Source organism: Gopherus evgoodei, chromosome 7, assembly GCF_007399415.2.
Source record: "Gopherus evgoodei ecotype Sinaloan lineage chromosome 7, rGopEvg1_v1.p, whole genome shotgun sequence".
NCBI classification, from domain to species: Eukaryota; Metazoa; Chordata; order Testudines; family Testudinidae; genus Gopherus; species Gopherus evgoodei.
Window position 1 is genome coordinate 116,778,619 of NC_044328.1, and position 21,417 is coordinate 116,800,035.

A 21,417-nucleotide genomic window follows, 5' to 3' on the forward strand; every position below is an offset into this window, starting at 1 on the left:
TTACAGCGCTGCAACTTTCGCGCTCAGGGGTGTGAAAAAACACCCCCCTGAGCGCTGCAAGATACAATGCTGTAAAGCCTCAGTGTAATCAGTGCCGCAGTGCTGGGAGCGCCTTCCCAGCGCTACAAGCTACACCCGTAGAGGATGTGGTTTACGTGCAGCGCTGGGAGAGCTCTCTCCCAGCGCTGGCGCTCCGATCACACTCACACTTCAAAGCGCTGCTGCGGCAGCGCTTTGAAATTTCAAGTGTAGCCATACAGATGTCATGTGGGCTCTAATCTTTTGGATGATCTAAATAAATTTATTTGTAAACTACCAGATTTAACATCACTAGTATTATCCTGATCTACAAACTCTGAAATCAACTGTAATGTACATGCTTCATTTACCCTCTTAATAACTATCTTTCCTTTTCTTTTATATTATTAAAGTTTTTAGTTCCTAAAGAATTGGCTATGTGTGATATTTGGGGTAAGATCTGAAGTATATTTTGACCTGGGGTGCATGTTTGAACTTTTGGGATTGGAAGCACTTTATATGTGATTTCTGATTTTAATAATCACAGAAGTCCAGTTGTCTGGGTGGTAAGCTAGGGACTAGGATGCCTAAGGGGACTGTGTTTTTAGCTTCTTGTTAACCAGTGTGATGATACAAGAGTTCAGTTTTTTTACCAGCTTGGTGAACTCTAATGTTGGAATAACCCCCAGTTTGGGGGTGTCTGCCCTGAATGTGGTATTCTCAGTGGTAACCCATACCAGGCAGCATGACAGGTATATCTCCCTCTATTTCAACACTAAATTGCCATTGAAACTTGCTCTCTTCTCAGTGGCAGAGTCAGAGAGAACTATGAGGGCTCCTGGAAATGATAACCTGATCATACTAACTTTCACAGTTCAAAGCAAACTTCCTGGCTGGTGCTAGGATGAACTTTTTTAGGAGTTTAAAATCGGATGATGTACATCAGTCAGCTGGGAAAGAAATGTAAAGCAACTGCATGTCACAAAGCACCATCACCTCAAAACAAATCTCAGAGAAAAGGAAAAAGCAGCAATTTATTATATTAATAAGGTGAAAGACTGGGTCATAACTCACAGAGCATCTGTGAAGAGGATGATAAGGTTCTAAAATCTTATTCTGGTAAATATGAAATATACCTTATGTCCGGATTAAATTCAGACTTTTTTGAGACAAAAATTCTATGGGGAATAATGCAAAGAGACATTTGACCAGTGATTTAGAATTCTTAAGTCAAACATTGTGGCTAATACTATGCAGACAGTGAAGAAATGGTTAGAGGTAGTAAAGTATTTGATGCAAATTCTCTCCTAGGGAATATCTTCTTGATCAAGGAGTCCAGCTTTGCCCAAATGAAAAACAATTGATATAGATGTGTCTCAGGAAGTACTTCAGTCATAACTGGGAACAATAGCAGGTGAAATGCATGATGATAAAATGCATGTGCAGTCAGTGATGGGAAAAAAAAGAGGGGCTACAGAAAGACAGCCCAAACACTTGCAGAAAATCTGCACTTTGTATATCCGTAAGACACAGAAATGTTGTAGTTAAAGACCTGCAAATGAAATAATATATCCAGAAAATGGTGATCACTGTACTAAACTTAATAAATTGAAAAACTTGGGAAAGGCAAGTAGATATGACTCAAACCAAGTCATTTATATTTTTGACCAATACGTGATAAAGGACAAAGTTGCTGAACACAATTGATATAATCACCATTAACATTTGAGAAATAGATCAGTCATGCACAGGCCAAGCATTTGCTGATCTCATAATGTTAGATTTCAACTTGACACTGGAGAGTCCAAAGAAATGTTATACCAAAGCACATGCTGTATTCGGCAAATTCAGACTTCTGGTTCCACTGCATTGCACAAGTAAGAGTTTCTATGGCTATGGAACTAAAATGACAAAGTATAAGGTACAAATATAAGCAGAAATGCAGACATGCTGAGGACTGAGATTTTTGTTATGAACACTCAAGCATCTTCAGTTATGAACTGGAATCATATAATCATAGAATATCAGCGTTGGAGGTGATCTCAGGAGGTCATCTAGTCCAACCCCATGCTCAAAGCAGGACTAACCCCAAATAAATCAACCAAGTCAGGGCTTTGTCAAGCCAGGCCTTAAAAACTGCTAAAGATGGAGATTCCACCACCTCCCTAGGTAACCATTCCAGTGCTTCATCCCCCTCCTAGTGAAACAGTTTTTCCTAATATCCAACCTAGACCTCCCCCACTGCAACTTGAGCCCATTGCTTCATGTTTAAATCTTGCAGTTATTAAACTGGGCTTATCTGCAGATCCAGCTGACAACATGAAATCTGACACTCTAAGCATCATTCCACCATGAGAAGAATTACAATGCAAGAGGGATGAGACCTATGAAGGAGTTGCAAGGGTCTGAAAACTTTACTGCAATGCAATACAGAAGAGGCTCCTTCTTTTAAGCAGCCTTAGTGATATGTCTGATATGCTGTGAGTACTGGAGGTAAACTAGTTGGAACATTGTTTGATGGAAATGGGATCAAACCAATTCAGCTTAAATCATTCCAGTAAAGAACATGAAACAACCACATAAAGGAGCAGAGAGTTACATTACGTTCTTTAAGTTAACTACTGTAGCTGGTAAAGTTTGCACCAAACTGTTTGAAATTAATGCACCCCCCGTGGCCATACTAAAACGAGTCAATGAATTCCATTTAAGATAAAGAACATGACACTGCTTCCCATAATATGATGGACCTTTTCGCAACCCAACCCGCTCCAAAGTGTTTTCCTGCATTTTTATTTTAAAAGTCGACCTGGCCAAACAGATGCTTATATGAATGGCCTTGGTGTACTTGCGCTTCAGAAAGGCTGACTACTACTGAATGTAACAAAGTCTCTCAGACCAATCTGAAGAGCATTATGCACAAGCAGAAAAGCAATTTCATCTGATTGCAAGTGTGATCATTAGTATCGGCTAAATCACTCTATTATAGAAAAATTAAATCACTTGAAGAAACACTGAATTCTCCAGCACTAATCACTTTTAGAACAAAACTTCTGAAACATGCAATATTGGCTAGATGGTCAGACATTAGACAGCGATGTTTTTCTAGTGCTGCAAAGTTTTATAGCAAGACAGTTAAGTTCTTTTCAGCTCTATCTTGGATGGCATAATCTTAATTTTTGAAGGTGAGAAAATAGTTATTTCACATCCACTAAAACAAGATACAATAGTGCAAATCCACACAGGTTCTATGGGTATAATACAAAACACGAGGCAAGGACATATTGTCTCGGACTGGCACATGGCAGCAAGTTGACCATTTATTTCAAAGTGTCCAAACAAAAGGTGTATGTGAAATACAAAAGAGTCATGGATTGCAAGTTAATGTCTGCAAGACCATTCCAGACCAGGGATGTGGTTTATGTGGGACAATAAAGCCTGTATCACTACTGATTAATCCAAGACTCTGAACTACAAGCCTGAACATTATCAAAGGTATTACAATAATTAATTACAATAATCCATGAATTGTCAGATATGGAATCCCTGAAAAGCTCTCAGACAAAGGAGGTAAATATTTCTCAGAGGAATTTGCTAAATTTTGCCAAACCACAGGATTTTTAAAAACAGCTCATTAAATCAGTGTATCCACAAAGTAACATTCTCGCTGGGAGTAGGAGAAAAGATTCCAAACCTGAGCTGCTGGAGAGAGCCAGTGCTGTTAGCAAAGACCTCTATCTCAGTCTATTCCAGGGTGGGAATACACCTACTGGCAATATCTTTGCTCCTTACTCCTGTGTGGAGGTGAACAGCTGAAAACCAAAGCAGACAATATGAGATGGATGTAAGCTAGTCTGAGACACAAACAAAAATAAAAGTAAACAACTGTTTAAATCTGCTAAGCCATTCACTGCTTTGAATCCTGGCACAACGGTAGCTGGAAACCTACTCCCAAAATGAAACAGGTAAATAATGTAATTAAAACTTGTCCTTGCCCTAGCTGCATGTAAGTACTGGAACCATTGTTATAATCTGCTCTGGAGAGCAGAAAAATCAGTCAACAAAACATACTGACTCTATCCCTACCTACTGTGATACAGGACACCAGAAAGTGATAAAGCCACTCCCACCAGACTGCTACTTCCTAACCCCATAGATTCTGTCTTGTCCTGAACTTCATCTAGCGATTTACACCAGGGCAAAGTGGATGCAAATCATTACCATTCGGAATGTGTAGTGTTTTACATACACTGCGTAGGACAAGGTGAAGTGCAGTGAGGAACATGTCTCTACCTCTCCAATGTAATCATAGTTTACGAACCTTTAGAGCAATAATACTTGCAGCATAATTATTTCCTGTTAGGGTAGTGCAAAGGCCTCTGCTGTGAAGCTACATACTACTAAACTTGGCCAAACAATTAAACCAATATTGTTTCAGACTTTGTATCACATAAAACAGTTTCTGAGGGTTATATCAAAACAGGTATACACTGCACCTGTTTACATAGTTTGAGTGTTAAGAACTGATATGATCATTCCATTCCTCCAAAGCTACAGGACTAAATCATATTAAGAGGATCATGTATGTCAAAGTAATTTTGCCACAAACTCATGTAAGTATTTAGTGTAACTCACAGCACCAAGCTGTATCGGAAGGATTATTTGTGTTAATGTCATTATTAGCTTGTTTACTTGGCCCCCTCCTGAACCCCTGCGTGCCAGAGAAACTTCATGTGTGTATTAGTCATTGCTATCCAAATGAGAAGGGAACTGTTGGTAATTAAGCCATTCTGCAAGCAAATGGTATCCGACTTGTTCACGTAAATAAGACACAAAATAACACATCAGGGAAAATGCAGGAAACTGGTCCTCCCTTAGCCATTGACAATGCAAGGCTTGGGGGAACCATTCCAGCAGGCTGCGTGCGCCCACTCTGAGAATGTGGAGTTGAAAGAGGCAGAAGACAGGAGTCAGGATTGGCAGTTGTGGTGCACAGGGGAGCTACCTGGTTGGAAATAAGTTGCTACTGTAGTAACTAAAGAAGCTCCCTTTCCCAGAGTCTCTCTATAGTTAATGTATTCAGCTTTGCCATTAAAATCTGAATTAGTCCTCCAGCAGATCAGAGCTGCCACTATAAAAAGCCACTTATATGACTACATTAAAGTACAAATAAGCCAGCATTCGACAGTATATGCCTAACACTGTTTACTCTATTTGTCATGTAAACACTTCAGTACGAAGTCTTTTTATGTCATGAAAGAATTGGAACATTTAGCCTCAGGTACAGAGAAAATGGAAAAATGACTGAAAATGAATATGTATATGCTGCATGTAAACACAACCCGTGTTCTACACATCTCCTAATAATATCTGCTGAATTGTTCCCTATCCGTAAAGTTGCAATCCCTGCTTTTTAATGTAACGGTCAAACCATATATGCAAAGTTTGCAAGAATTTGGGTCTCAAAGGCCAGGACAGTGTTCACTTAGAACTAACAGAACAAACCAAAAATGTATTCTGATCGGTTTGGAAAACCACTGAAGTTCAGAATCTCTGACAATAGCATGTTAATAAACAGCCCTATGGGCACCTGTCAGAATGTTATATTTTTAAGACATCTACTCATGCATAATACGAATATTTATTTATCTCTCTGGTTGTTTGCCAGAGATTATTTTAAGCCTCCCTGGATCTGGTGTAACAGATATTATCCTTCCTCTCCTTCCTCCCCCCTTGCCAAATCCTCTGTCCTTGCTCACCCTATATGTGACACTACTGACATTCCTCTTCAAATTGGTGGGGGAGGGGGAAAGAGGGCAATAGGATTTAAAAAAGAGAAATGCTTATTGTTAATGGAAGAACACAGAAAGGTTAGAAAAGATGTCTTCTGATGTATGACCTTCACTGTTTTTAATCGATGCCATATGATGAGATCAAAAAGAATAAAAAAAACATATTTTAAGGTCAGAGAACATATCAGCTGATAAATTAGTCCTTTTGTAGACCACAACATTGAATTAAAATATGACATTCAGAAATATTTCACCTTAACGAGCACATGTGTTACTTAAATCATAAAAACTCAGATATTTCAATGTAAAATACAATACTTTACACAGTCATTTAGAGTTCAGAACAGTTTTACATGCTTTTATACTTTTTGTGGACTAGATTCTAAAATTGTGTTCAATGTTAATATCCATGTCTCAGACCTCGGGGTATATTCTCCGCTTCACACATATGTGTAGGTCCTATTAATTTTAATGGGATCAAGTTCCTACTGAACATTGAAGATGAAAATATAATACTTGCTAATCTCTTATAACCTTAACACAATGTGAAGTGATACTTAAACCATGTGACCAATAAAGAATGACCAGATGTAATATATACTCTTGCAGTAAGCAGCAAACAGGCTGCCTCTAATAAATAATAAATAATAAATAATAATAATAAGGAAGAATCAGATAATTCTTAAATTACAAAATTACTACTTTTCAACAGCATCAGCTAAACAAAGTAATATTTTTAAATATTAACCTTTTATGGATGTACAGTTAGGGCCTGATTTGTGAAGGCGCACCTGACTTCAATTGGAGATGTGGGTCTTAGCATTTCTGAAAATCAGACCCTGTATCAATTGTATTTAAACTAAAGACCCAGGGTATGGGTCTCATCTTACTTATGCTGGTTGTATATCCGTGTAACCCTCTTCACTTCAACAGAGTTAGTTTTGATTTACATCAAGTGAGATCAGAATCAGTTCCTAAAGGTTTGTCTGGACACCAGCTGGGAGCGTGCTTCCCAGAGCAGGCAAGCAGGCAGACACATGCTAGCTCTGCTAGTTCATACTAAAAATAGCAGTACGGCCATGGCAGGTGGCTTGGGCTATCCATCAAGTATGTACCCAGAGGGTTGGGTGGGTTTGAACTTGGGTGGCTAGCCCAAACGACAGCCCATGCCGCTGCAGCCACACTGCTAGTTTCAGCATGCCAGCTCGTGTGTGTCTACCCATGCCGGTAGGTATGTGTGCAGCTGCAGTGTAGACATAACTTAGGGGCAAATTCTGCCTCCATTTACACCTATGTAACACCTCATTAGGGCTGACTAAAATCAAATTTGTCCTCAGACATAGAGCTCTTGATTGTTATTATTTAAAACAGTATGTTACAATTCACACAAAGGTGAGGAAAGTGTGCTTCTGTATCTATAGAGGCAGGAGTGCTGGAACAATTTGTATAGTGGGGCTGCTGAGAGCCACTGAACCAAACTGGAACCCCTATATACCATGAAAATCAGTTCAAGCCAGGGAGTGTGGGAGTGTCACCAGCAGTGCTAGTTCTAATACCACTCTTTGGGCACCTTCTAGTATTGAGCAACGTGACTGACATTTGTCATGGATTGTTCTCCCATCTGCTCCCCAGGGGGTGAAGCACGTACAGTGAAGTGTCTTGTTTTGGTAGGGGTTTTAGTTGTGTTTGATAAATATACATGTTGCTGCTTATTGTTATGGGTTGAATGAAAACCCACTGAGATGGATAGGTGTGAAACCACCCTTCAATTAACATAACTGTTAGCATAGGCTCCTGTGTCAGCAGGGCCGGCTCTAGCCACCAGCGTTCCAAGCTTGTGCTTGGGGCAGTCCTTATCAAGGGGTGGGATTCCTTTTTTTTTCCTTCCGCTGGGGCCCCCCCTTTTTTTTGGTTGCTTGGGGTGGCAAAAAACCTGGAGCCAGCCCTGTGTGTCAGACAAAAGACGTGTGTGAACCCACTCAGGAGCTTTTGGCTGACTACTGTTTTGGGTGGGGATGTTTGTGGGGAGAGAAGAGGGAAAAAGTATCATACACAAACTGAGACCAGACAAGAACAGAGACAAAAGACGCAAGAAAGCCAAGCAGGAGCCTGTAAGCACAGTGTGACCATGGACAAAGCTAAGTTCTAGTGTGGCACTGTAAAATAAGGTTTGTTCTTGGTTCTTTCTGCGTTCAGAGACACAGGACTTTGTACCTTCCTTATAAATAACCAAAACTGCATCAAAGAAAATATCAGATTTCCATCAATTTCTACTTCAAACTGAAACATCTTTAGGGCCCTGAACTTTGACCAGGTGCTTTGGTTGAAAAGGGGCAACATTTTTTTGTTAGAGAAGGCAACGTCAAAGAAATGAACCTTGCACTTAGAGCAGACACAGTGAGATTTATGATGGTCCTTTGTTCCTGGGAGAGTTAATTCCAGAGTCTTGGACTGGCCCCCATGAAAATTCTGTGTCTCACTTGACCTGCCTATGCTTTGAGTAAGCGTTGTTCTCACATATAACTACCACTGCACCTAATGCCTGACAAATTCTCAAGTCTAGCCCTGGCCCTCTCCTGACCTGAGATTGACAACCGGGGTTAGTTGTGTCAAGTTGTATGGTGGCTTTGAGATGTCCACAAATGAGGGTTCACACATTGGGATTCACACTCATTTGGTGCTTCCATCTTCAAGATCCAAGTCCAGAGTCAATTTCACCACTGACATAAGTGAGTGCAACTTCATCATAGTCCATGGAAGGGCCATTGTACCACCCAGTCACATTCCTAGCCTATCTGCTTTCTTGTACTAACACAGAGGGCTTAAGAACTGTATCCTTCTGTGTCAATAAAGTCGGTTGTTATATTCTATTGTTTATGTTTTCCATGCAATAACAATGTATATAAATTAGTACCTTAATTTACAAAGGATCCACAAGTAGGCTTTTCCCTGAGGAGAGACTACTGAGATCCAAATCTACAAGGGGCTGAGCACCCTCAGTTTCTATTAAAATCAATAGGAGCAGCGGTCACTCAGGGTGACCTCCTGTGCCTGCTGAAGTCCAAAGCTCCTGCTGACTTCAGTGGTCGGGCACAACGCCTTCTGCCCCTTGCAGGAGGTGCTCAGAACCTTGGACAAGACTTTTCCTGCTGTCCTGTTCTCAGGAACTTCCAGAATTTCACTCACACTTATTTGTTATGCCTCTGCTTGAGGATAACAGGGATTAATGTTTAAGATGACTCTGGCAGCCAGAGTCATCTTAAACACAGACCTACTGCTAACCTTAGGGACTTCCTGTTCAAAGAGACTAATATCTGCTGAGGCACATGCTGTACAAGCTGCACAAATGGGAAGTGACTACGTTAAGTCCAATTTATTTCTAAGACATAATATAGTCCCCCATAGCCTTAATTTTAAAATAAAAATTGCACCAAGGTACATGCATGAAAGAAAAGAAATATGTATTAAGCAGGTGTATTTACCCAATGTTGTCTTACTGTAGGGACTGTACCTTCAATTCCTACATATGTACCAGCCTCATCAATGGAAGTTCTACCTGGGAAAGGACTACTAAATTTTGAGATGGTATTGCAGAAGTGACAGGATGTTACACTGCACAGCCAGAGATCCCAAGGGCAGAGAGTCGGGGTAATCCAGCACAAAACACAAAGGGCCAGATCATCAGCTAGTGTTATTCCATGAAGCTCCATTGACTTCACTGGAGCCACATTAATTTACACCACCTGAGGATTGCCCCAATATGCTTAAAAACTTTTTCTAATATAAAGAGAAGCATGTAAAATTAGAGAGAGAGAGAGAGAGAGAGAGAGAGAGAGAGATTAAATAATATAATTGGGACGGTTCCCACGTGTACTCTCAATATTTTAGGGAAGATTTTGCTCCATGAATGTGCTGGTGCTGCATCCCACACACACACAGGTTTGTAGCAGGTAAAGCATCATGGAGGATCATTGTGTTTCTCAGGGCCAGCTGTCCTGAGATTCGTTGCTTAAACTCTGATTATAAAAAGCACCCATTTAAACTCGCATTAAAAGCATTTTAAAGAAGTCTCTGTATACTATAGAAATAATTGATAAGGAGAACCTCTAAACCAATATTGTCCATCAGTGCCAATATATCGGAGAATTAAAACTGACAGCATTAGAGCTCTGTGATTGATTACAAAATAATAAATCAATCTCTTCTGATCTGTTGTCCAACACAGCATTTCCACAAATAAGAGAGAGATGGAGAGTGTTTATCAGTGTAATAATCTATATGCCTGTTGCCTATAATAATTCATCAGACACGCAACTTCTCATAACAGTGCATAACTTTAAAACATTTGTCACTGTCAATGCATTTAACAGATTTGAACTTTAAATCCTTGGTCAAACATTTTATGTTTACTTTAAAAAAAAGTTGTTGAGAGAGAATTTCTGGGCATACACTTGGGATTCATGAAATGTATGAAAAATATCACCCAGTGGTAAGAATTATTAAATAGTGTTAAATGACACACTGATTATATTTTGGAAAATAAAAAAAATGTATTGCAAGGGGAAAAGTTGTATATTATTTTGTAAACCTGCATGTATTAAGAGTTTACCAGGAATTTTAAAAGGATTAGACATCTGCAGATGCATTAGATTAGATAAACATTTTTTAAAGGACAAACTAGCCATTAAATGCTTAGGGTAAAAAAAAAATTCCTTCATGGATATACTGAATTTAATGGATTTCAAGTTAAGCATGTAGTTCAAAAACTTTGCTGGATCAGGGCCATAGTGCATAACTCTTCATAATTAGTCATTAGGGAGGCAACTTCTTCTGAAGGGGCTAATGCTGGTGACTGTCAGAGACAGGGCAGTGGACTTAATGGACCATTCATCTGATCCAGTGCAGCAATTCTTATGTTCCTATATTTTATTCAGTTTAATCTGACATATATTACAAAACATAGTACCAACTTGCTATAAATATTATTCAAGACATCAAACAGATTTTACTGTTAACATATCTTTGGCCTCAGTGATACTTAATGGCCTTAGGTAAGCTTTGATATTTGAGAATCAGCAATCTCTGTATACTCCATAGAGCCTTTCAGCAGAAGAGGATGTGTGGCAACAGCTCCCAGTGACTTCACTGGGAGCTGCTGGGATTCAGTACCACTCAGGATCAGAGAAATTAAAAAGCGTGGCACACGTGTGGCTTCTTCTTTCTCTATTAGAGATTAAGAGTAAGATGGAGATATCAGCGATGTGTAATAAAGGCTGTTGTTACCTTTCACCACCAAACTTCCAGTGCTGCTAGCTGTACCAAAATGGTTTGTTGCTATACAGGAATAACTTCCAGCATCTGCCTTAGTGACATTGACAATTCGGAGGCTTCCATCATCCATAATATTGATTCTGGAAAGACAATCAGGTAGGAAGGGTTTTTTTAAGATAGCATAAAATTATTTTGAGTTTGTATCAATTATTTTCATTTTGAACAGTACACAGTCTATTGCCAGTTACAGAGGGCCTAATTCATAAATGCTGCATGCATCATTTGCATGAGTTTTCTGTGTCTTTACCTGAGGGCAACTTTAATTGCAGCATATGTAGGTTTTATGTGAATCTGCATAGTCAGTGCTCAACGGAACAACTCTTGCAACAGGCGGTGCACACTCTAATAATCTAGAGTCAATTACTTAATACTGCAAAATCAAGTTCTTACAGAATTTAGACGTGCTTTCTTTGATTTTTCTGTAAGACACTTTGTGGCTTCTAAAATAAGGGTACAAAATGTTCTGCTTATTGAACACCTAGCACCTGGATGTTTTAATTGCAGTCATTCCATGGCCTGTCTGACAGCACTGGCCTATACAATCATTGTTTGAGAAGTCCTGTAAACTTTCTCTCCTTTGCAACAGAATTCCTGCAATTTCATGCTGTGTTATACCTTGCCTGCACTGCAGGGAGAAGCTGGATAACTGAATGTTAACATATAGCATGGGGGGAAAAGATACTTGGTCCATTCTCTTCGATATACTCTGTTAGATTTAGGCCAGGACTGGCTTTAAGGGCTTGTTCATCTTACAGTGTCATTTTACCTTTTTTCTGTGTTAATCATGTTCTTTTTCACTGCTGCAACTCTCAGTAAGGACACAGAATATCTCCATTCCTACTGCTGAAATTCCCTGCATCACAGGCTATGTACATAAATGGGAACATCAAAAGGAGCCTAGGATGTTGATCCCTATACATTAGAGTGGCATGTACGCATGCTTGGGTGGTGTCTGGCTTATATCTAATTCAGCATGCTAAAGGCCAATTGCCAATTGTGTGGCAACTCTGCCTGCACTTGGCACTTTCTCACATGCTGTGGAGTTATCACAGTCCAGCTTCCACTAAAGCGATTCACTTTCCCACTGAGTGCCTTACTTACGCTTCTGTGATAACGCTCATGTAATCCTCATCGAAGCTTATCTGTGCCGTTAACTCTCCCAACACCCAGCATCCACACTCACGTTATGGAGCTGACATTTTATCCATTCAAATATAACCAGCTTTCCATGGTGTGGTAAATCTGTCAAGACCCAGCAAATGCCGGGTTTGGGGGTCCCTAAGAGTTTCACTCTCTCCAAACCCTTTCCAGGGGAAATCTCACACCAACACTATTGATTCTCTTTAGCAACATGTTCTTTTCCCTTTCTCTGTTTGTTCAGAAACTTCTGAAATATTCTCCACGTTGTGAGCCAATAGAAATGAAGAGGAATTCTCAGAGCTGAATTAACTTTTTCCTTGTACAACATATGACCATAGAATCAAGAAATGTAGGGCTGGAAGGAACCTCAGGTCATCTACTCCAGCCCCCTGTGCTGAGGTAAGAACAAGTAAACCTAGATTACCTATGACAGGTATTTCTTTAACCTGTTCTTAAAAACCTGAATGGATGGGGATTCCATAATTTCCCTTGGAAGATTAAATATTCTTATAGTTAGAAAGTCTTTCCTAATATCCAACCCAAACTTCCCTTGCTGCAAACTAAGCCAGTTACTTCTTGTCCTATCTTCAAGAGAGATGGAGAACAACTGATCACTATCCTCTTTATTTGAAGACTTAATTCCTTCCTCAATTTTCTTTTTTCAAAACATACCCATTTTTAAAAAAATCTTTCCTTACAGGTCAACTTTTCTAAACCTTTTATCATTGTTGTTGCTTTTCTCTGGACTCTCCAATTTGTCCACATCTTTCTTAAAGTGTGGCAACCGAAATTAGATAACACTCCAGCGGAAGCCTCATCAGTGCTGAGTAGAGAGGGGCAATTACTTCCCATATCTTACATACGATACTCCTGCTAATACACCCCAGAATGACATTAGCCTTTTTATTGACTGCACCACATTTTTGACTCATGTTCAATTTGTGATTCACTATAACCCCCAGTGCATGGAACACCAGAGACATTTTTTGGAGGAAGACTGAGGAGTTGGCATTGGAGGAGCTGAATGTACGCCAGCAAAACCAGATATTAAAAGTAAGGAAAAGAACAGAGGTGCACATGTTTAAGGAAAAGGACAGTTGTGTTAAAAAGCAGCAGAAAAGTCCTGTATTTTTAACTATAAGCCACCATTTGCGTCATCATCAAACCTTCTGTCATGTCATCTACAAATGTGAGTTTCTTGCCATTTATCATGTGTTCATATTCATCTGGTCCGTTCCCAGATGAAATATTGGGAAATATTTCTTCCACAGGGCTCAAGGTGAGGTCAAAGCACATCTGTCTGAGTCATTTATGGAACCTTCTCAGGCGCATGCAGCGTTGGAACAATCACTGTTCTGATCAAGGAGATGTTTCAGTTGCAAGAGCCAGTGCTAGTCCAGCCCGTGTGCCACTTGTGTGCTTTGTCAACGTGCACAATGAGGAGACAGACATCGCCTGACATGTTCACTGTCAATACATGGAGCTGGCTAACGCAGCGGCAGAGATTCTGAGCTTGCTGCATGATGCATCCACAATGGTATCTGTGCCATCATATGGAGGCTCCTTAGCAGGAGCTATGGGTGGGCCAAGTGGTACTTGGCAGGGTAGAGAATACACTGTGTGTGTTTCATTAGTGTGTGCAGTTTGAATAGTTTAGAGATTTGCATCAGGTCATTGCAGTTAGCTTCAATATTTTTACTTTGTTGCAGAAATCTAGTGGCCCATATTAAATTCGGTGCTACTTCCCCAATAATTAGAGGAGACTGTTATGTTGTTACTTGTCTTTACCCATATACTGCCATGTATCAATGTATGCGTGATATGAACTGTATATTGGAACATAGAGATTGCCCTACTGGATCAGACCAATGGTCCATCTTGTGCAGTATCCTAAATCCAGCAGAGGCCAGCACCAACTGTTTCAAAGGAAACACTTGGTGCTATTATTCACTTAAAGTCTTAAGAACAAACCTAGAAGCGTTTTTCTGAAAGCTGAAGATGCCCTGGACATGCATTAAAAATTCAAATTGACATAAACAACAAATGCAAGAACAAAAAGTATTCTCCAACCCCGAAAAGAGAATCCCACTCACAGCATACATTCCCCCCACCCCCAACCTAACCTGGCCCTCAGCACCCCTGCTGTACACAAAAGCCCAAGAAAGGTGATAATTTTATATTTTATTTTTGTTTTTTAGAACTTAAAGAAAGGGATGAAAGGAACATTATTAAAAAAATAACATTTTTAAACCAAAAAGGGAAAATTATTGTGTAATTTAATTAATTTTTTTAGAATTAAAAAAATATGTTTGGAAAAAGAAAAAACCTTGTGTGTCAGTGTTTACCATTTCACTTTTTCAACAGAAGTCAAAGCTGTACAGACAAGAGAATGATGCTCTTGGGTCTGCTGGAAAAGAGTCCGGGGGCAACATGAAATGAGACCGTGGCTGAAAAGAGCCAAGTGTGGCTCGGGGGAAGAACAGATGAAGCAAATTTATTTAAAAGGTGATTATTTGATTTAAAAAAGGCATGAGGCAAGTTCAAGGGTGAACAAGAGAGTATGATGGGACTCCTTTATGTGCAGAATTCAGAAGGCAGTGCTGAATAGTCCACAGAGCACAAATAATGTGTCAGGAAACCTGGGTTTTCATCCTAGCTTTGCCACTGACCTGTTTTGTTACAATTGGTAAGTCAATTACTCAGTATCTGTTTCCCCATATGTATGTTGGAAAACCCTTTGAGGTCTGTGGATGAAAAGTGCTAGATAAGTGCTATTAAGTACTGGCACAATACTCCTAAGGGGACGGATCATAGATCTTTATTTCGCATAGAGCTAGTTGGAAGCTATTTATCAGCTAATGTATTTCATGAATAATGCATTTTAATTTTATCCAGTGTTCAAATGGCTCTAATTTTGAGTTTTGTCTAATTCTCTCTCTCTCTGGCTTCCAAATGCTACCCTTTCTCTTTTTGTATGAGCTTCCTTCACAGCATAAATTTAGTTTGCTGATCACTTGAAAAGGATTTTGGATTTCAGCTTCCAAAGAAGTGACCTTTGGATGATGCCAGTGAGTCTAATATCAGCTTTGTGCACACTTCAAGGGGGAAGAGGGTAGTGTTGCTTTACTGAATGAGGATCTACGTCATTTCTGTTTCTAATTTTGAGGCTCATGTGGGTGGTTCTAAAAATTGACAGGTGGGTGTCTCTTAATGATGATATGAGATTGCCAGCAGTCCACTAAGTACTTACATAAACCTCTCCACCTACATTCTAATAATTCTGAAACCACACTCCTGTACGTAATCCCTCTTACTTTCATTCTAAGGATTACATTAAAACTGACAAATATGTATGTAAGACAAATGTAAATCAGATCTTTAAGCTTACTGTTTAAACTGTGACTCATTGATTAAGTGGGCCTCATGGTTCATCTTGCTGAAAGTACTCTTCTAACCTGCACATTTTCCCCCTTAATATGAAGCTCATGTGGTAGAAGTTAACAGGAACAATTATTTCAGCACTTGACTTCCATTGCTTCACAAGTTTTCTCGGTAGACGTAGCCACATTAAAACAAGGTAAAAGGCTCATTGTAGGCCATTGAAGGCTCTCTAACTGCTAATTGAGTTGAAAGAAAACATGTCTTCATCAACCACTTTCAGCAGTTTGGTTAAAAATGTTCTTTCCTGATGAGAAGTTCAAATTAAATGAAGCTTTGCTCAGCATACTTTTTGTTCTAAAATATACCCACCAATACATTTTCTAATTAGTTGCAAGGAACGATGTTAACTAAAGCAACATTTTCCATAAATGTATGTATTACTTTAGTGGAGAATCAAATGTCAATTGCTGAGTACATTTTTTTTCAAATTAAATAGTTCTTTAAAACGGCTTCAAACTTGAAAATAAGAAAAAAACAGTACTTTCCCCCAGAGAGTCTGTTAACTGTACTACCACTTGCAATCAATTTACAGTTATAGGTGTCTAGCAAAATGTAAAAAGTTTCCACAAACTTTTTCCTTGTTTATTGCAACTCAATGCGAATGATTTTTCAGTCTCTGTCGATCATTATTATTTATACAGAGCCACACAAGCACAGTATTATCTAAATATTATTCTGTAATAGACTTCCATTGACTTCAATAGGCTCAGGATTAGGCCCCTAAGAGTTACTCTTATCCTAAAGATCCACAAGGGACAGATTAGGGCTATAGAAATATCTATCCAGACTCAACAGGCAATAATCACTTTGCTGACATCAAGCAAGCCTAATGCTACAGAAACCACCAGGCTCATCATAACTTCACCTCTTGGAAAGGCCTGCCAGACTTATCTTTTTCACCATTCTTCATTTCGCTCTCTTCTCCTATTCTTTTCTCCCATCATCTCCAAAGTGCTAAGCAGGTATTTATGAAACATGTAATTCCTCACAGCATCTAAAGTCAGCAGAAGTCGGATCTTTAGGAAGAATGAATTTAAGAAGAATACTTCAGCAGCAGCATGGCAATCTGGCAGCAGCGATATTGGACAGCTGAGTGGCAAAAGCTGAAGTTTTATTTGTATACTGAGCAAAAGTTTTTAGGCAAAACCAATACATACATTAAGATGCTATGTAGGCTCAGAATAATAAAGAATCCTTAAAATTGACCCATAACCCTTCAAATCAAAGAGATCCTTTTTACTGACTTCAATGGGCTTTGGATCTGGCACATAGCACTTAAATATGGATATTACAACGTGCTGTAGGATTATATATCGGACTTTCTGCTTGCATGGCTAGTTATTTCTATCCATAAGAGAGAACGGAACAGGAAAGTCTCTGCTACTTCCAGTTCTATAGAGTGGCCACGAAATTCTGAATCTTTAAGGAAGCTATTTGAATAGTATCTTAGTTGAGCAGGATCAAGAGTATTAGACAGTCTGTCTCTATATAACTGCTAACATTGATGGTGGGTGAATGCGTCAATGGAGGACGCTAGCTCTCGGGCTCCTCCCCCTTTGCCCAAGGTCCCTCTCCTCCCCTTCCATCCCTCATTTCCTGTGCTGGAGCCTGGAGCACACACAAACCCTGGAGTGCCCCCAGCCCTGAAGCACTGGGTGGGCAGCACAGTCCCAGCACATGGCGGATGGATGGGAGGGCATGGCATGGCATGGCCCTAGCCCTGGGGTCTTTTGTGCGCTGGCTCCAGACTGCCTGCCCCAGCCTCTCGGCACAGAAGAGTGGGAAGGGAGGGGAACTGGAAGCAGGCAGGAGGGGGACTGGGGCGGAGCGTTGGCAAGGCCACGCCAGGCTGTTTGGAGAGGCACAGCCTTCCCCTGTCTATGCTACCCACCACCCATGACTGCAAAATTAAAGACAAAAATTGGTAGCTTTGGGCCTGATTCAACCAAAAATAGGTTGGGCTTGTCAGAGTTGAAGCTGATTTTTTGGGTTTTTTACAACAAAGAATTCAGCACCCTATCTCTAGTCCATTGAGATAAGCATTTCAATTATTAATTTTTTTAAATGCCCCATATTTGTTAAAACTGTATTTCTAATGCCTCTGATAGAAGACTTTCATACTCTCAATGAAACCAGGTCCATGCAGAGAGGTCTGTAAAAGTAACCATCATGGGAAGTAGGCTGCAGAGCACTTTCATCCTAACAATGAATAATTCATATCTGAAATACTCACATTTAGTGGCTTAAGTGTCTTCTTAAAAAGGACTGGACATAGTAATTTTTTTAAGTAGTGGCTTAAGCCACTGTTACAGAATACTTTAGCATGGTTTGTAACTTGAACCTGAGAAAAATTATATGTGAATACTCCCAGTGATTTCACAGAGTATTCCCATTGATCTAATGTGTTTTTAGAATTGGTCCCTTAGAATCTACTTCAGTTTGCCTTTATCCAATATTTAGGATTGCAAGATGCTTACTATCTGTGTAAATAATATAATATTATTTGATTAAAGGATAATGACTATACACAAATAATTGGTTAGGCAGATTAATCACAGTTACTTGCTCTTTCCATGAGTATCAGGGAGATTGAAAGATTCCACTGCGACTGGTTAAACTGTCCTTGTTCATGCTCGTATGATTTTTTCTTTTGAAGTCAATTTGTTGTCCAGGTTGGATGTTGCACGTTCTGGGGTTGATATAATTCAAGGCCTTCAAATTTTAAACAACTGACTGACTTGCAACTATTAATGTGATACTGAGCATCAGATTCCCTAATAATTCCCATGAATCCTGATAACATTAGATAAGAACTGAAAATGTATATCTGCTTCTACTCTTGCATAAACGGACTGACCTGTAGGCTGCCTTTTAATCACTGACAATATCACAGAACAGTCAAAGAAGATAAAAGTATCAAGGTGGAAAAATAAAGAAGAGACAAGTACTTCAGCACCCCTTTATAAAGATAGATCATCTTATCTGCAACATATTACATTATCTGTAATGTACAGAAGCTGCTGGTCTTGGCTGTCAACTAGAGATTTCAGATCCATTGAGAGTAGGAACATATCTGGACTTATGAGATAAATTGAATTTCTGTTTCTTAAAATGAGGCTTTGGGTTCTAACATTGAAGAGTTGACCTTGTTCTTCGTGTAAATCAAAACCAGTCTGGGGAGATGGTAAAAATGCTGATTTTGCTTCCCCTGCAGCAGCAGCAAATGACAAAATCTGCACACTTCCTGTCACCCTAAGGAAGAGGTCTATCCCAAACTGATACATATGCAGTTTTCATGACAGCGCCTCATTGATGCTGGATAGCCCATGTGATAGCGAATGCCCTTAACTGTCTTTGAAGCAAGAGGAGAAAATGTCTTAAGGCGTTTGTTCATGTGGCTGGCATGGACCTTGGAAAGGAGAACACTCAAAGAATTACAGGCCAAAGCCTCTCTTATAAAAGAAAAATGTAAATATTGAAAGCAGAATTTTGAGTAGGAGTTATATTTTTCAATGAGTAACAAATTTGGGATCAGATTCTGCCCCACTGGAGTTCACGGGAGTTTTTATCATTGACTTTATGGAAACAGGATCAGGCTATATAAATGGGTTGCCTGCCTCCTGAGCACCACCTCACCAGCAGTGGTGGCTCTCTGGCATCATTTGTCTGATGACACAAAGTTACACAGGAAAAAGATCTTCTAAACTCATCACGAACCTAGATATCAATGAAAACCCCTTACCAAACCTCAGAGGAATTCTGACAGATCTTTTGTCTGTCTGAAGATATGCATTTTGACCAAAACATGCCATTGATCCATTCTTCAGTTTCAAACTCCTATTTCAATCCTGTATTCACTTAGAAATCCCAAACCTTGTATTATTTACTGTAAAAACCTGTCCCAAGCAGCATGTTCAATTAAAAAAAAATCTACAAGGGATCCAAGCACTAAATCTAACACCTTTGCTGGCCAGGGATTGACAGCATCATCCCTACCTTGCAACAATCAGGGAGAAAGATGCCCTTGTACATGTGCATGTAGGTGCTCTGCTGACATGCAAAATGCTAATACATTTCATTTTGAGTTATTTACTAACCTGCAAAACACTGCATCAATATTTGAAAAATTAGATTTGAGCCAGAGTGATGATATTGCAGGTATTTATGTTTATACAATTCTCAACATGCCTCTTTTTACTGCTCTGTGATATGAACGGGTGTGGCGGGGGGAGAAGCCAATGCATATGGTGGGCTAAGTGTGCAACATTAACATTTTTACCTTCCATAAAGAAGTGATATGGACACAGGCTACAGGACTTTTGGGATATCAGTATTGACTTGTAGGATGGCTTCTTAAGAGCAAACTACTCACAATTATATGGTGTCTTCTCTCCAAATGGGGCATATTAGTTCTTCTGCAATGAAATCAGTTATGTTGCTGCTTATGTGATAATATTAGTATTGCAATTTATGAATTACAAGCAGATCTCTACTTGCTTTTTCTGTTGATTAAACATATACATCAGAAATATTTCATGCTTAGCCAAGTGAATGTTTTAAATTTTAGTTCCCCAAGAAACAATTTTTAGGATGTCTGATCTTTTTTTTATTACGGGGAGAAAAGATGTCTTAGAGCAAGAATTTAAATGAATGTCAGCTGGAAGAAACACACACTGAGTGCCATTTCAGATAAAACTACCATTGATCCCTTCATGTACAGCCTTTGTGGCAGTGGTTGACATGACTATTGAAAAGAGACTGTGGTGACAGAGTTCTTCTAAAAGGTAATCTGTCTTCTCTGGGAAGATTTAGGTTAAATGCACCTGTGTTTCAGCCTGTATGATAAATGGCTCACTGGCCATCCTCTGAACCTTATGGGAGAAAAAAAGAAGCACACGGTATTCTTAGCAATTTATTTGTTCAGTCTCTAGCCATAATGCTACAGACAGAATCAGGCCCCAAAGCATTTTAAGAGCTTATTTAACCTAACGCATGACCCAATCCTGCCATGAATTCAATGGGAACCCGAGGTGCTCAGCATCTCCTCTTCGGAGGTGCTCAGCATCTGGATGATTCAGGTGCATTTTATTATTTACCACATTATTTCTCTTAATTTATTTCTTGTCGAAGTTTGTTACCCTTTTCTATTTCTTGCCATTGAACTAAGCAGAAGATTGAGATTATTAAAGTGATCCCATAATAAGTATTAGCCATTAATCTATTTCAGTAAAATAAGCAAAATGCTGACAGGGCAGATTGTGAATCCCTCACACACGATGACTCACAAATGTGTTGCTGCTGAGCTCAGTGAGATTGTGAGCGACTGCTCAACACATTGTGAAAGGAGTTGGTTCAGAATATGACCCACATACTGTAAAATGCTTTGGAACAGGGACCTTGTCTTCATACTTGAGTGTAAAGTTCCTAGCACCCTGTATTCGGCATAAACAAACAAACAAACAAACAATGATCAAATATTGCATTTAAGCCCATTCTTTACCACGGTTGTGAAATTAATCACTAACAAAGTGAAGACAGAGTTTTGCCCTAATGGCCCATTCTAGATCCCATTTACCTCAGTTCCATTTACTTTTATGGAAACTGGATCACACCCTAAATCAATGGAAGTTTGAAGTGCTCACCATCTCACAGGCAGTGATCACCGTCTCCCAGATCAGATTCTACCAAGTGGCAGATA

At 39.5% G+C, this 21,417-nt stretch overlaps 1 protein-coding gene and 1 long non-coding RNA gene across 14 annotated transcripts in view; one reads left to right on the plus strand and one right to left on the minus strand.

The window, feature by feature from the left end:
- CNTN4 (contactin 4) overlaps positions 1-21,417 on the minus strand; it is a 643,980-nt gene that overhangs the window by 58,458 nt on the left and 564,105 nt on the right. For all 7 annotated transcript variants that reach the window (XM_030569637.1, XM_030569641.1, XM_030569640.1 and 4 more), the window contains one exon: positions 11,091-11,218. In XM_030569637.1, the coding sequence (XP_030425497.1) occupies positions 11,091-11,218 (128 nt within the window). The remainder of the gene's footprint in view (positions 1-11,090; positions 11,219-21,417) is intronic.
- Positions 1-21,417, plus strand: part of LOC115654829 — an 82,218-nt gene that overhangs the window by 36,997 nt on the left and 23,804 nt on the right. For 3 of the 7 annotated variants that reach the window (XR_004001283.1, XR_004001282.1, XR_004001278.1), the window contains 3 exons: positions 12,520-12,677; positions 13,241-13,331; positions 14,643-14,783. This is a non-coding gene — a long non-coding RNA (uncharacterized LOC115654829). Of the gene's footprint in view, positions 1-11,149; positions 11,235-12,519; positions 12,678-13,240; positions 13,332-13,549; positions 13,558-14,642; positions 14,784-16,710; positions 19,987-21,417 lie in introns of those variants that run through there. The other 4 variants (XR_004001281.1, XR_004001280.1, XR_004001284.1 and 1 more) reach the window with 4 other exon arrangements.